General features: G+C 41.3%; 1 protein-coding gene across 5 annotated transcripts in view; it reads left to right on the top strand.

Annotated features, from left to right (window-relative positions):
- Window positions 1–15949, top strand: part of patj (PATJ crumbs cell polarity complex component) — a 234157-nt gene that overhangs the window by 83910 nt on the left and 134298 nt on the right. For all 5 annotated transcript variants that reach the window (XM_060941335.1, XM_060941333.1, XM_060941334.1 and 2 more), the window contains 2 exons: window positions 1296–1355; window positions 8631–8730. In XM_060941335.1, the coding sequence (XP_060797318.1) occupies window positions 1296–1355; window positions 8631–8730 (160 nt within the window). The remainder of the gene's footprint in view (window positions 1–1295; window positions 1356–8630; window positions 8731–15949) is intronic.

Below are 15949 nucleotides of genomic sequence, written 5' to 3'. Positions count from 1 at the left end.
AAATTGAGACGTAAATTACACGCTGCATGACTTACTGAGGCTGAGATCTAGTAGATACATCACTTCTAAATTGTTGTAAACAACCCTGAAGATGCTAGTGTGTCCAACATTTGGCTGTAAAAATAAGCCGGTCACTGAAGCAGAGAGAAGACACACACACCACCATCGCTGGCTACTTTAGTGTTTTGGGTGTCGAGGCCCCCCCCCCCCCCCCCCCCCCCCCCCCCCCCCCAACAACAACAACAAAAAATCCTCAAGTTTTTGTTCCCCGCTGGCCAAAAGGCCCGATGGGGGGGGGGGGATTACGTCATGGTGATGTTCGTCCGTCTGTCCCGGAAAGGGTATTCGCCTTCTGAAATCAGCTCTTCTCACAATTTTTGGAGGAATTTCACGAAACGTAACAGGATTCTTTGTTACATGTCGGTAATACACATATTGCAATTTCATTCAATTTAGTCACATTTTTTCCAGAGTTATGGCCCAGTTGCCAGCGGGGAATATTGTGCTCTGAGAGCACCCTTGTTCTCCTTGTTAGAAAACTTGGTTATAGCACGTCCTCTGACCATTACAAAGCTCCGATGCTGGAGGCTCTTTGCCGAAATAAACATCGAAACTTTATGCCACATATCTTGCTTGAGTCTGATTCTGGTGTGTATATACTGTACTATATAGTAAAGAATTAATTGGTTTCCACTTCAAGATGGCTGCATATGCAGCGTTTATTTTTATAGATAACGGTCATCCCATGCCAGAAACTGCAAAAGAAAATCTCTGTGGTTTGAGGCAAGTGTGTGATTACTTAGCCATGCAGTTTGCGTGATGCTTAACTGGAGGCTGTAAAGTTTTAATTTATTTCTGAACTATATTAGCCATGTGCCTCCAGTGTAAAACTGCAGAAGCAAATGTTAGGGGAAAAACAAAACTACTACTCATGTATATAAGAGAGAGAGAGAGTACTGTGATTGTAGGATAAAGTTTATTTTTAGTATGATGCAATAAGGTAAGTGATGTCTATTTAGCTATTAAGCTTGTAGGAGTCAAGAACCCTCCTTTTATGGCAATAATGCTTGACTTTTGTTTGATTATCCATTTCACTCTGGCATACTGTGTATTAAATAAATCTTGGAGTTGTGATATGACTGCATTTTCAGTACTTTTCCCCTTACTACATGGTTATGTATCCATTTTCAGATTTAAATCTGCCTTTGCTATGTCTCTGATGTGAGAGATTGGTTCTTACTTGTACTGCTTTGTTGTGTGTGTGTGTGTGTGTGTGTGTGTGTGTGTGTGTGTAGCCTGTTTCAGTTACAGCCCCAAGTATAAGGCAGCACAAGGCCAAAAGGAAAGGCATGCTGGTGAGTAGCTTGTTCTCTCCATTTATCCCTGTTATCTTCTTAACTTGGTTTAAATGTAGCTTTTGTCACTTCGGTGTGTTTCATCCGCTGACAGCTGTTTTACAAAATGAATTCAGAGCCCGTGAGGGACCGCAGCCAAGGTATTAGAGAAGACTCAAATTCTAGTGAATTTCATATGTACAGAATGAGAGGTGTTGGTTAAATCATTTACACAGATATGGTGTGATGTGACTGGGTTTGTTATTGTGTTAGTACTGGGAGTGCGAAGCAGAACTCAATTCCCAATATAGTGATAACCATTAGCTTATAATCACATGAAGTTATGGGAAAGGGTATTGGAGGCGAGATTGAGAAGAGAGGTAGCAATCCGTGAACAGCAGTACGGGCTTATGCCAAGGAAGAGCAAGTCGGATGCAATTTTTGCTTTAAGAATGTTAATGGAGAAGTACAGAGAAAGCTACATTGTGTGTTTGTAGACCTGGAGAAGGCATACGATAGAGTGCCGAGAGATGAGTTATGGTATTGTATGAGAAAGTGGAGTGAATGAGAAGCATATCAGAGTGGTGGAAGACATGTATGAGAACAGTGAAACAGCAGTGAGGTGTGCAGTTGGAACGACTGAATGGCTCAAGATGAAGATGGGAGTCCATCAAGGATCTGCTTTGAGTCCTTTCTTGTTTGCCATAGTGATGGATAGCTTGACGGACGAAGTGAGGCAAGCGTCACCATGGAACATGATGTTTGGGGATGATATTGAGATATGTGGTGAAAGTAGAAAGGTGGTTGAGATGGAGGCATGCATTGGAACGAAGAGGAATGGAGGTGAACAGGAGCAAAACAGAACACGTGCATCAATGAGAATGGCGATGAGAGTGTAGTGAAGATGCAAGGAGTAGATGTAAAGAAAGTCGGTGAATTTGAGTACCTGGGGTCAACTGTGCAGGAAAATGGGGGCTGTGATAGTGAGGTGAGAAAGAGAGTGCAGGCAGGGTGGAGCAGTTGGAGAAGGATTTCGGGAGTCATTTGTGATAGGAAAGTCCCAGCAAAAGTGAAAGGTAAGATGTATAAGACAGTAGTGAGACCAGCTGTGATGTCTGGATTGGAGACCGTCCCCTTAACGAAGAGACAGGAGGCAAAGTTGGAGGTGGCGGAGTTGGGGATGTTAAGGTTTGCGATGGGAGGTTGGACAGGATAAGGAACGAGCACATCAGAGGGACAGCACATGTGGAGAGCTTGGGAATTAAGCTGAGAGAGATGAGACTGAGACGGTATGGGCACATCCTGAGAAGAGATGCAGAGCATGTGGGAAGGAGAATGTTGAGGATGGAGCTGCCAGGCACATGAAAACAAGGAAGGCCAAAGAGGAGATACATGGATGTGGTGAGAGAGGACATGAAAGTGGCAGGTGTGGTAGAGAAGGATGCGGAAGACAGGGAGCAATGGAGACGAAAGATCCGCTGTGGCGACCCCTAATCGGGAGCAGCCGAGAGAAGAAGATGATTAGCTTATCGCAAAACCATTCCATTCTTGTCCTGAGAGGTGCCATTAATAATTACTACTGCATAGGAGTCTAAGAATCATTTGTACTGTGTGTAAATATCCAAAATCCTTTGTGCTTTACTGTAAATTACATTTTGAGTGCAAAGAGCTTGGTGAAATACTGTAGAAAACATTCTCCTCTGGTCTGTTGCATGCATGTATGTAATTCAAAACCTAAGTGCAAAATTTCGACCCATGTTCTGCAACGTTCTTGAATGAAGCCTCGCTCTGACTTCTTTGGTAATCCAATAATCTGAAATAATCTATTTCACTATCTCTGGTATGAACAGTGAGTCGTCACCATTATTCACATATTGTACTGCTAGAGGTGATTCAGTACAGAGCACTGATTGATTTATTTTATTATTTTTTTTAAATCAGGTTTTATGTTTTCCTTTGTTTAACACCAGACTCTCATCTGAATGTTAAGCAGTTTGGACTTGAATCAGATGTGCTGGGACAAGGGAAAATATATTGAGCAGTGGGTCCCCAGGGAAAGAGCTGTGAATTTCTTTTCTCCACTTTATCACATTGCCTTATTCCTGTAATCATAATCCATCGAGCGTACCCTTCAGGATCTCTGAAAATGTCCCAAATTGAGAGAGACAGCGCAGTTGGCGTGAATTGTGTGTAAATAGCATGTTTCTGCATCTTTGTCATTCACAAGGATGTGAATTGAAACTGCTCCACGGGCAAAACCATGCATCTGTCTAGATAATCACCAGAAAATCAAGACTACAGCTCATTTAAATGCAAGGCAGAGAAAGAGGAAAAATTGAGAACATATTACAAATGAAATGGTGTCATCTCCTCTGGGAACGTCTCTTTTTACTGAGCTCAGGAATGGCCAAATTCTTGATTACAACAGCTTTAGTTTGTAATTAAACTGAAATGGCAATAATTGTCCTAATTGCTCCTTCAGCCATTAGTATGCCACATGGCTCCTGAGGATATGAGATTATTCAGCCCAATCAGTGCGAGTCTCCTCATTAGTTGCTCAGAAATTTAATTAACATTCCAGCATATTTCCAAAAAGCAGCTCAGTGTCTTCGGGACTGGAGAGAGGTATGGGGTGGATTTAAGAAACCCACAAAGGTCAAAAGGGGAAGCCTCAGGAGGAAGGTGGTTACACTGCGACATAAATAAAAGAAGGCATGCTCGATTCAAGCTTGTAAATGTATGAGTTTTTGGACTGTTTTTGAGCCATTTCATTCGGTTGCAGTTGTGGAACTTGATTAGATTTTTGAAATTTGAAATAAAAAGCTACAGGACTGTAAGTAATATGAACTGCTTATCCAGAAGCTCTTTAGCTTCTGCATCATTCATTACCTACTAGTCAGCCATAAGTGAATCTCGATAAGATGGAGCAGGTACTCGACTCTCTGAGGATGCTATTCCCTCTGCAATGGAGCTTCATCTGCAGGTCATTAGCAAGCAGCACAAATGGCTGATTCATACGAACAGATCAGTCAGGGACCTGCCAGTGTTGGCCCATGAAGTAACGGCTCCATGCAGCAGAAAATAGGGTTAATGAAACTCAGCCATCGTCTGATAAATATCCAGCAAATAGCCTGTTTATTTAGATAACGTGATGATGCAGACATGCCCTTTGGGTGGGTGGGTGTGTTTGCGTGAGTAGTGTGTAAACAGCCTAGGGCCTGTGTTAAATGAATAAATGGAGATACCTCTTGCGGTTATTTAAGCTGTTGTTCAGTGCACAACTGTTTTCTCTCACCTCAAAGCAGGCAGTGGGATGGGGCAAAAAGCAGTCTGTCCACTCTTTGTAGTATTTTTATCTTCACACTCCACTTCAGAGCATGTCGGAGCAATCTTTTCATTTTTTTCCCCCATTTATCTTTCACCGCTCTGTACATGCTGCTGTTTTTGGTGAAAGTCTCACGAGGAGGTTGATGTAAATGTGTCCTTTATAATAACCTGTGTACATAGCATACCTGTCAAAAGATTAGAGGTGAATGGGTGGGTAGACACGTCAGTAGGTGTGTGAATTGATGGGTCAGTGTGTAGGTGAAAACGTGGGTACAATGACAGGTGGGCTGAAGGATCCGTAGATGGGTGGATGAATTGAAAGATATATATGGATTGCATTTGACCGATAATTGAGTCGGCACTGGACTCGTGAAATGAGAGAACAACAGCTTTGAACAAATAATCATGTCTATGCTTTAGTTAACTCTGTTGGTCATGTGTAACATTGACATTTGATATTTTAAAAATAAGTCTCTGGTAAATTACACTGAGCTGTTTCATGGCAACATTTCATAACTACAGTGGTGCTTGAAAGTTTGTGAACCCTTTAGAATTTTCTATATTTCTGCATAAATATGACCTAAAACATCAGATTTTCACACAAGTACTAAAAGTAGAAAAGGAGAACCCAGTTAAACAAACGAGACAAAAATATTATACTTGGTCATTTATTTATTGAGGAAAATGAGCCAATGTTACATATCTGTGAGTGGCAAAAGTATGTGAACCTTTGCTTTCAGTATCTGGTGTGACCCCCTTGTGCAGCAATAACTGCAACTAAACGTTTCCGGTAACTGTTGATCAGTCCTGCACACCGGCTTGGAAGAACTTTAGCCCGTTCCTCCGTACAGAACAGCTTCAACTCTGGGATGTTGGTGGGTTTCCTCACATGAACTGCTCGCTTCAGGTCCTTCCACAACATTTCGATTGGATTAAGGTCAGGACTTTGACTTGGCCATTCCAAAACATTAACTTTATTCTTCTTTAGCCATTCTTTGGTCGAACGACTTGTGTGCTTAGGGTCGTTGTCTTGCTGCATGACCCACCATCTCTTCAGATTCAGTTCATGGACAGATGCCCTGACCTTTTCCTTTAGAATTCGCTGGTATAATTCAGAATTCATTGTTCCATCAATGATGGCAAGCCGTCCTGGCCCAGATGCAGCAAAACAGGTTCAAACCATGATACTACCACCACCATGTTTCACAGATAGGATAAGGTTCTTATGCTGGAATGCAGTGTTTTCCTTTCTCCAAACACAACACTTCTTATTTAAACCAAAAAGTTCTATTTTGGTCTCCTCCATCCACAAAACTTTTTTCCAATAGCCTTCTGTCTTGTCCATGTGATCTTTAGCAAACTGCAGACGAGCAGTTATGTTCTTTTTGGAGAGCAGTGGCTTTCTCCTTGCAACCCTGCCGTGCACACCATTGTTGTTCGGTGTTCTCCTGATGGTGGTCTCATGAACATTAACATTAGCCAATGTGAGAGAGGCCTTCAGTTGCTTAGAAGTTACCCTGGGGTCCTTTGTGACCTCGCCGACTATTACACGCCTTGCTCTTGGAGTGATCTTTGTTGGTCGACCACTCCTGGGGAGGATAACAATGGTCTTGAATTTCCTCCATGTGTACACAATCTGTCTGACTGTGGATTGGTGGAGTCCAAACTCTTTAGAGATGGTTTTGTAACCTTTTCCAGCCTGATGAGCATCAATAACACTTTTTCTGAGGTCCTCAGAAATCTCCTTTGTTCGTGCCATGACACACTTCCACAAACATGTGTTGTGAAGATCAGACTTTGATAGATCCCTGTTCTTTAAATAAAACAGGGTGCCCACTCACCTGATTGCCATCCCATTGATTGAAAACACCTGACTCGAATTTCACCTTCAAATTAACTGCTAATCCTAGAGGTTCACATACTTTTGCCACTCACAGATATGCAATATTGGATCATTTTCCTCAGTAAATTAAATGACCAAGTGTAATATTTTTGTCTCATTTGTTTAACTGGGTTCTCTTTATCTACTTTTAGGACTTGTGTGAAACTCCGATAATGTTTTAGGTCATATTTATGCGGAAATGTAGAAAATTCTAAAGGGTTCACAAACTTTTTCAAGCACCACTGTATTATACAGCCTGCTTGGAGTGAACCAGTTTATTTATTTTTTTTTATTTCATTTCTGAACACTGATTTACATTTTGTTTAAAAGCTTTTCAAGGCCGGATAAATAACACAGTATACAAACATCTTGTGCTGCATATGAAATACAGTGGTGCTTGAAAGTTTGTGAACCCTTTAGAATTTTCTATATTTCTGCATAAATATGACCTAAAACATCATCAGATTTTCACACAAGTCCTAAAAGTAGATAAAGAGAACCCAATTAAACAAATGAGACAAAAATATTATACTTGGTCATTTATTTATTGAGGAAAATTATCCAATATTACATATCTGTGGGTGGCAAAAGTATGTGAACCTCTAGAATTAGCAGTTAATTTGAAGGTGAAATTAGTCAGGTGTTTTCAATCAATGGGATGACAATCAGGTGTGAGTGGGCACCCTGTTTTATTTAAAGAACAGGGATCTATCAAAGTCTGATCTTCGCAACACATGTTTGTGGAAGTGTATCATGGCACGAACAAAAGAGATTTCTGAGGATCTCAGAAAAAGCGTTGTTGATGCTCATCAGACTGGAAAAGGTTACAAAACCATCTCTAAAGAGTTTGGACTCCTCCAGTCCACAGTCAGACAGATTGTGTACAAATGGAGGAAATTCAAGACCACTGTTACCCTCCCCAGGAGTGGTCGACCAACAAAGATCACTCCCAGAGCAAGGCATGTAATAGTCGGCGAGGTCACAAAGGACCCCAGGGCAACTTCTAAGCAACTGAAGGCCTCTCTCATATTGGCTAATGTTAATGTTCATGAGTCCACCATCAGGAGAACACCGAACAACAATGGTGTGCATGGCAGGGTTGCAAGGAGAAAGCCGCTGCTCTCCAAAAAGAACATTGCTGCTCGTCTGCAGTTTGCTAGAGATCACATGGACAAGCCAGAAGGCTACTGGAAAAATGTTTTGTGGACGGATGAGACCAAAATAGAACTTTTTGGTTTAAATGAGAAGTGTTATGTTTGGAGAAAGGAAAACACTGCATTCCAGCATAAGAACCTTATCCCATCTGTGAAACATGGTGGTGGTAGTATCACAGTTTGGGCCTGTTTTGTTGCATCTGGGCCAGGACGGCTTGCTGTCACTGATGGAACAATGAATTCTGAATTATACCAGCAAATTCTAAAGGAAAATGTCAGGACATCTGTCAATGAACTGAATCTCAAGAGAAGGTGGGTCATGCAGCAAGACAACAACCCGAAGCACACAAGTCATTCTACCAAAGAATGGTTAAAGAAGAATAAAGTTAATGTTTTGGAATGGCCAAGTCAAAGTCCTGACCTTAATCCAATCTAAATTTTGTTGAAGGACCTGAAGCGAGCAGTTCATGTGAGGAAACCCACCAACATCCCAGAGTTGAAGCTGTTCTGTATGGAGGAATGGGCTAAAATTCCTCCAAGCCGGTGTGCAGGACTGATCAACAGTTACCGGAAACGTTTAGTTGCAGTTATTGCTGCCCAAGGGGGTCACACCAGATACTGAAAGCAAAGGTTCACATACTTTTGCCACTCACAGATATGTAATATTGGATCATTTTCCTCAATAAATAAATGACCAAGTATAATATTTTTGTCTCATTTGTTTAACTGGGTTCTCTTTATCTACTTTTAGGACTTGTGTGAAAATCTGATCATGTTTTAGGTCATATTTATGCAGAAATATAGAAAATTCTAAAGGGTTCACAAACTTTCAAGCACCACTGTAGTTTACGTGTTTGAGTAGTTGAAGATGAATGGTTATGTAGTATTTTGATCTTTTCATTTTGTGCCTGCGTATGTCTGTGTGTGAGGTAGCAATCGGACCAGAGGAGTGCACCTCCCCCCATGCGTCTCCCTCCACCATACAGACCCCCCAGCCACGTGCAGGAAGAGGAGCGTCCTGAGGAGGACAGAGGTTGGTGATCTCCTCCACCCCATTTATTTATTTATTTATTTATTTATTTATGGGTTGTTTTACAATCAGGGTACACAAGCTAAAAATCACATTTAACACTTATCTTCAATACCAAAAGGCTTGACTAAATAAACTTGGTTGTTTATTGTAGCCCTGTGATAGCTCTATTTACCATGCAAAAAAAAAATTTGGTGATATCGTTATTTTTGGTGAATGTATGGCAATATATGTCATATTTAGCAAAATTACTCGTGTCATTTAGAAAAAGTGCTTTTTTGACCACAGGTAGCTCCAAAAGGGATGCACTTAAATCATTCTTTATACCATAAAACACATATTTGGTTCCATATCATTGGAAATATAGTTAAGTTTTAATGTTGAATGCCAGTAAGTTTTCAGACTATTTTGATCAAATTCGCATATAATTGTGTCAAAAAAATGTCCTCTCCCAGACAGCTAATTTTTCAATATAAAATAACACATCTAAAATGATTATTTTCATCCTAAAATGTGGTCAAGATATTGGGACATAAATATTACAGACAACTAACACAAAGCTTACAGCCTTATATTTAAAAGCACTATGGAAGTAGTGGATTCTGAATTGTCAAAAAAAAAAAGTCCTCTCCGAGAATCACTTCATTTGTTTCTCCCATCTTATAGCAGATTACACAAAACTACCATACAAAAAATTACCTGAAATCTGTTCTTTAACTTGTCCTTCACTTAAAAACTGGTACAAGAACCAGTTTGAATCAATTTGAAATTTGGACCCCTGTGACACAAACTTTGTCCCCTGATTGTAAAACAACCCTTAAACCTTTTGGTTTGTTTATCTCAAAACATGACCTCACATTTGCAGATATGCTCTGATGGGTAATTAAATCCTATAAACTCTAATCATGTCCTTATAAACCTATTTAATTAAAGTGTACTATATGGGAAGTGTCCTGACTGAGATCTGTGTCCTGGCTAGTCAGCTTTATTACAGAAATGACCTGATTCTGCTCCTCTTTAATTCTCATCTAGAGTACACACACCTGTCACCTTTCCAAAACACTGCCTATCTTATACAACAATTACTACTATGATGTAATGACTCTTATTAATACCAATGCACTGGATTTATTTCACACTGTGGTTTTTTTTTTGTTTTGTTCTGTTTTTGAGTCTTTGGTCACACAGCAGACTGTTAGAGCCTGTTCATGCTGTGGCTTGTTTTATTCCTTGTGGACTGTATGTTTTATGGTCACATCTATCTCTCGAATGTATCTGAGGTTATCAGAACAGTCCCCAGGGCTCAGCTAACTCATCATAGTCTGACTGTGAGACACCTAGCACTGTGTTGAGAACTTCAGAGCTGTGTAATGTTAGCCATTATGCTAGATGCTGAAGTACAGATCTCAGGGTTTGGCAGCGAGGACCTGACTCATTCTGTAACACAGCACTGTTGAATTCTCCATTCTGATTGGTCAGGGGGTATAGATGAATTTTTTTAATTTCCTGCAAGGAGGGGTTTGTTTCACATTTATGGAAGGAGTCTTCAGCGCCAGAGCTTTTATATTTTTCAATATGAGAGTCTTTCGGATGGAGTGTGTTCTGGTTTCTTGCTACTGACGAGCTGCATTTTTTTTCTCTTGTTATCTTTGAGAAAGAAAAAAAAAAAGAGATTAAAAAAGATCCCCAATTATTTTGGCTCATTTATTCTATTAGAATCTAATAATCGATTGTCAAGTATATTAATGGAATGCAACATGATTCCCTGTTACAGATGGGAGCCCAGGAATTAAATAAATGCAATAAAAATCAACTGTTTTAATTGTAGGTATTGTATTTAAAACTGTATGGATGTGCCAGAAGCCAATATAAAACCATGCATGCAGGGCATTCTCAGACAAAAGGGATTAATGATCCAAAAGTGGAGTCTGGTCCATTAACACAAGAACTGATTGCCATGTTTGTGTACAGCAAACAAGCAAGTTATTAAAACCAAGAAGTACACTCAAAAGAAGTGGATATAGAAACCACTCGGTAGGATAGATCCTTACACACTAACAAAGAAGGAGTTTTCCTCCGAGTTGGAAAATTATCCCTTCGTTGAGTTCCCCAACATCTCAAACTACCTGGTGCTGCAGACATCGTTCTAAACAGACAAACACATGAAAACCTGGAAGAGCATGGAAGCGTACAACTTTTTATATGTGGCTGTGTTAAAGATCTGGGGATTAAGAAGCAAGATAAATCCTGTATCATTTATGCCCTGGTAAGTAGTATTTCTGGGCTCTTTGTTCGCATCTTTGTGATGGTTGCTAGGACGCTACAAGTTTTAGTATTGGGTGTAAACAAACCATAGCCGCTCGATTCTCAGTCCTCCCTGCTCTTCTTTTCCAGGTAAATCATTCACAAAGATCCACAGAAACACCTTTACAGATGTGTGTATTACAGGTGTTGTGTACGGATTGGTTTACAGTATGGCGACCACGATCAAACAATAAACAAAAACACATCTGAGGACTTGAGCATCTCCTGAACTTCAAAACATGAAATAGTGGAAAATGGCGAGGAAAGTGATTTTGTGAATTCAAATGAAATAAGTCAGAGGAATTTACAAACCTTTCACGAAGTTATCACTGCAAACTTGAGTGTTCTTCGACTCTGCTCCCTTCCATCACCGTGAAAGGTTCAAGAGCCACCTTTCTCATCATCTTTTGGTAAAATCCTTTGCTCTTTCACCCTTTATCATTTCACGGGGAACCCGGAAGGAATTTTTGTTTCACGGTTTGTTCAATTCAGGCAGCCGAAAACCACACAAACGTAGGGCATTTTAACGATTATTAAGGAGCCCCAGTGATCAGAACACTTTGTGAACATTGAGCTCAGCTGACCACCACTTCATGTCTTGCACATCTAATGAAGCAGATGTAATGTCGGATGCAACCCAGCAATTGGACCTGACCTAAAAATTAGCTTCAACTTGGATAAAAAAATTAAATAAATTGCGGCCCACTAATGGACCACAGCCCAGTGGTTGAGAAACACTGCTTTAAAGGATCAAGAAGGAACTAGCTTTTTTTTTTTTTTTTTAAATTAGAAAAAAAAAAATAGGTAGCAAGAATTAGCAGAAGACAGTGCAACATTAACATAATATTTTAAAAAGTTTGTATAATATTAGATTCAGGTTTTTAGGTGATTTTATAGGTAATCTGTGTCTTCATTAATATTTTAATGGCATTGTATATTACAAAAGGCACACAGAGATGAGTCTGCCTTAAAACCTTTTTTGAAATTAATTTTTTTTGCTTTTATTTTTAAGGTTTTTTTTTTTTTTGTACGTTACTGCGACTTTGTCTTAAAACAGGGTGCCTGTAGGTGCTAAAACGTAAATGTATTACTTTTTTAAATGCTAGTTCAAATGAAACAAGTTTTCTTGAAACTTGCTCAAAGCTCTTGTTATCAGACACGTACACAGATATAACTACAAATTCTCAAGCGCAGGCTTTGGAGTCAGCTTGTGTGTTAGCAACATCCTATGCCTCTGTAACGTCACATCTGGTGCCTGACAGGATCTCGGTGACTGATAAGCCCCGTTAGTGCTGATGCTCAGGCTCTTATCAGGCAGCTGTCTGTGGCCCAGCACTGCTTAATGAGAGACACTGCAGTGATTGCAGTCAATAGCTGAGCTGTGATAAACTCCCCCTCCGCTCATATTGCTGCACGAGCTTTTGCACATGCTAAGTGTTCAGGCTCAAAGCCACTGTAGAAGCCTCCAGGGGTGTGAAAGTCAGCAGTTTGCTTAATCCCTCCATATAAAACATGCTGAAGCTTCCGTATTAAGATAAGAGTAATTTACTGTGTATATTGTGCGTATTGAGTAAGTCAGATGGGGAAACTTTTTTTTTTTGTGAAAGTTGTGACAATGGGATAACTAGAGTTGGCCTTGTAGTAGGACTTCAGTAATAAAGGGTTTGCTGACTGCCCTTTTCATTTTCTGTCTGATTTCACACATCATTAAAGAAATGGATAAGACTGTTACCAGACTGTTAATACGCGTGTTTTGTGTTTTTCCACTCTGGTGAGTCCGTTGTCTCTCTTTAAAAAAAAAAAAATTAATGCCCCTAAATCTCCTCTTCACATCTGCTTGACTGGAACAGCATATTCATGGCACAGTGCTGGCCTGGCATTTTAGCTCGAAATTTATGTGGACTTTCAAATGACTGAATGCCACCATCTGTCCCCGCCTGATGTGAGAGCAGCGGTTTGGAGAAGCTCAGCAAAGGCTGGTGTGTGCGTGTGGGATGAAGGATCTTGAAGATGGGTCATTCATTTTCAGGCATCACTCAGCTCATGGATCAGTTTAGAGTGGCAGAAGAATAATTTATCCTGGGTCAGGATTTAGAATTATTATTGATGGGGATGAAGAGTAGCAAAAGAGCTGATTATAGGTTAAGAGAGCTGCTGTCCTTCACCGCAAAGAACGTCAAAATGAAATATCTTTTGCGCTAACTGAAATCCACTTCAAGATGAACAGGAGAAATACCACTAAGAACTAACAGCAGAGCAGGAAAATGTAATCTTCAGAAAATGCCATTTATTTAGGCAATGTGATGGAGAAAGCAAGATGGCTTTCTTTCTCGGTCTTTTAATCTTAATTCATCTCATTATCTCTAGCTGCTTTATCCTGTTCGACAGGGTTGTGGGCAAGCTGGAGCCTATCCCAGCTGACTACGGGCGAAAGGCGGGGTACACCCTGGACAAGTCGCCAGGTCATCACAGGGCTGACACATAGACAACCATTCACACTCACATTCACACCTACGGTCAATTTAGAGTCACCAGTTAACCTAACCTGCATGTCTTTGGACTGTGGGGGAAACCGGAGCACCTGGAGGAAACCCACACGGACACGGAGAGAATCTTTTAATCTTATTTCTGGATATTATACTGTGTTATTACCTCGCCTGTGACGGAGTAAGCGGGACAAAGTATTACCAGTTTGTTTGTTTGGTTGTTTTGTCTGTCTGTCTTAACAATCTAGTGTCTAGATGGTTGCACTGATTTGACTTCAGATTTTCAGAGTAGGGTGGCACGGTGGTGTAGTGGTTAGCGCTGTCGCCTCACAGCAAGAAGGTCCTGGGTTTGAGCCCCGGGGCCGGTGAGGGCCTTTCTGTGTGGAGTTTGCATGTTCTCCCCGTGTCCACGTGGGTTTCCTCCGGGTGCTCCGGTTTCCCCCACAGTCCAAAGACATGCAGGTTAGGTTAACTGGTGACTCTAAACTGACCGTAGGTGTGAATGTGAGTGTGAATGGTTGTCTGTGTCTATGTGTCAGCCCTGTGATGACCTGGCGACTTGTCCAGGGTGTACCCCGCCTTTCGCCCGTAGTCAGCTGGGATAGGCTCCAGCTTGCCTGCGACCCTGTAGAAGGATAAAGCGGCTAGAGATAATGAGATGAGATGAGATTTTCAGAGTAGGTGGGCAATGGTCTGTAGATTACCTGATTTAAATTTTAGGGGTAATTGGGTGAAAGTGAAGGTCAAGGTCACCAGAAAGGTCAATCTTTCGGTCAAAATACATACATTTTTCATTATAACTAAACGTTTGCTGATAGACAGATGTTTACTATTATGAGTATATAGGAACTCCCATATGGCCTTTCATTTGGCACCATGATCTTTGACCTTAAGTGACCTTGAAAGGTCAAACTCAAGGTCACGGATTTTCAGAGGGCTGTAATTTGAAAACGGTTGATTATAGACAGATATTTCCCATCAACTTGGAGGAAGTGCCATATAGGCTTTCATTTGACACCATGATCTTTGACCCTGAGTGACCTTGAAAGGTCAAACTGAAGGTCATGGGTTTTCAAAGGGCCATAACTTTTTAAATGGTTCATGACAGCCGGATGTTTACCATTATCAACATGTAAGAAGTCCCATATGGTCTTTCAGTTGCCGCCATGACCCTTTGACCTTGAATGACTTTGAAATGTCAAACTCAAGGTCATGGATTTCATAAGACTATAACCTGACAGCTGATGATTGAGAAATATTACCATTATCAACGTGTAGGTTCAAATAAGTGCTGCCGGGCAAGGTTTGTTTTGCCTGGCAGCACTTGTTCTATGTGATATCGAGCAGTGGCAACCACATTCTGCCCAAATCCTAACCTGGAAGCCTGAAGGAAATTGTCGTAATGTTTTCACACACACAACCTGAGACTAAATGTTCAGATGTTTTGCATCATGCTAACTTTCTTAACATTTTTAACGCTTTCACCAGAAAGTCTCATTACATGTGTTCTGACTTATTAAATGAACTGATTTGGTGGACTTAATTCTTCAAGCATTTAATTTCATCTGCACTATTCCTCCTAGCCTGCTAGTCACTAGTGCTGCATTTCCAAGGATTCTGTGTGGCCCACTTATGGCCCTTTTCCACTACCCTTTTTCAGCTCACTTCAGCCCGACATGGCTCGCGTTTCGACTACCTTAGAGTAGCACGCTTCAGCCCTGCTTAGCCCCCAAAACTCGCACGGTTTTGGAGTGGGGCTGAAGCGAGCCAAACCGAGCCGAGTGGGGCTAGGGGCGTGAGGAGACACTCCCCTGTGCACTGATTGGTGAGGAGGAGTGTCCTCACATGCCCACACACGCCCCGCGAGCACGCTGGGATCTGTAAACACCGTAAACCCAGAAGAAGAAGAATTACGAGAATTTCTGAAGCCTTATGCGCCTCGCCTCATCTATACGCTCTTGCCAGTATCTGTTGGCGTTGTCGGTGACAACAAGCCACAGCACCAAGACCAGCAACACTAACGACTCCATGTTTATTGTTTACTATCCGGGTCGTGAGACTACCGCTTAAAAGCTCACTGATGTCACTGTTTGCGCCGCCGAACGACATCACATGACGTCCACCCACTTTCGCTAACTCCACCCAATGTGTCCACCCACTTCCAGCCAGCACGGTTCAGCGCGGTTGTAGTCGAAATGCAACTCCAACAGCCCCACTCAGCTCGACGCAGCCCAACTCAGCACGGCACGGCTCAGCCCAACTCAGCCGCGTTGGTAGTGGAAAAGCGGCATTAGTCAGTCTTCCCAGGATTTTGACTCTATCTCTGTTCACACTTAACCCCTTCACACGATTAATTGCTGTGAAATTCCTGCGTTAAAGTGCGTATGTAAAAGGGAATTGTTTCATTGCTGGCAGCGCTGTGTAACGCTCCA

This window comes from Neoarius graeffei, chromosome 15, assembly GCF_027579695.1.
Source record: "Neoarius graeffei isolate fNeoGra1 chromosome 15, fNeoGra1.pri, whole genome shotgun sequence".
NCBI classification, from domain to species: domain Eukaryota; kingdom Metazoa; phylum Chordata; class Actinopteri; order Siluriformes; family Ariidae; genus Neoarius; species Neoarius graeffei.
Note: the sequence above shows the minus strand (reverse complement) of the source record. Positions and strands in the feature narration are given on the sequence as shown.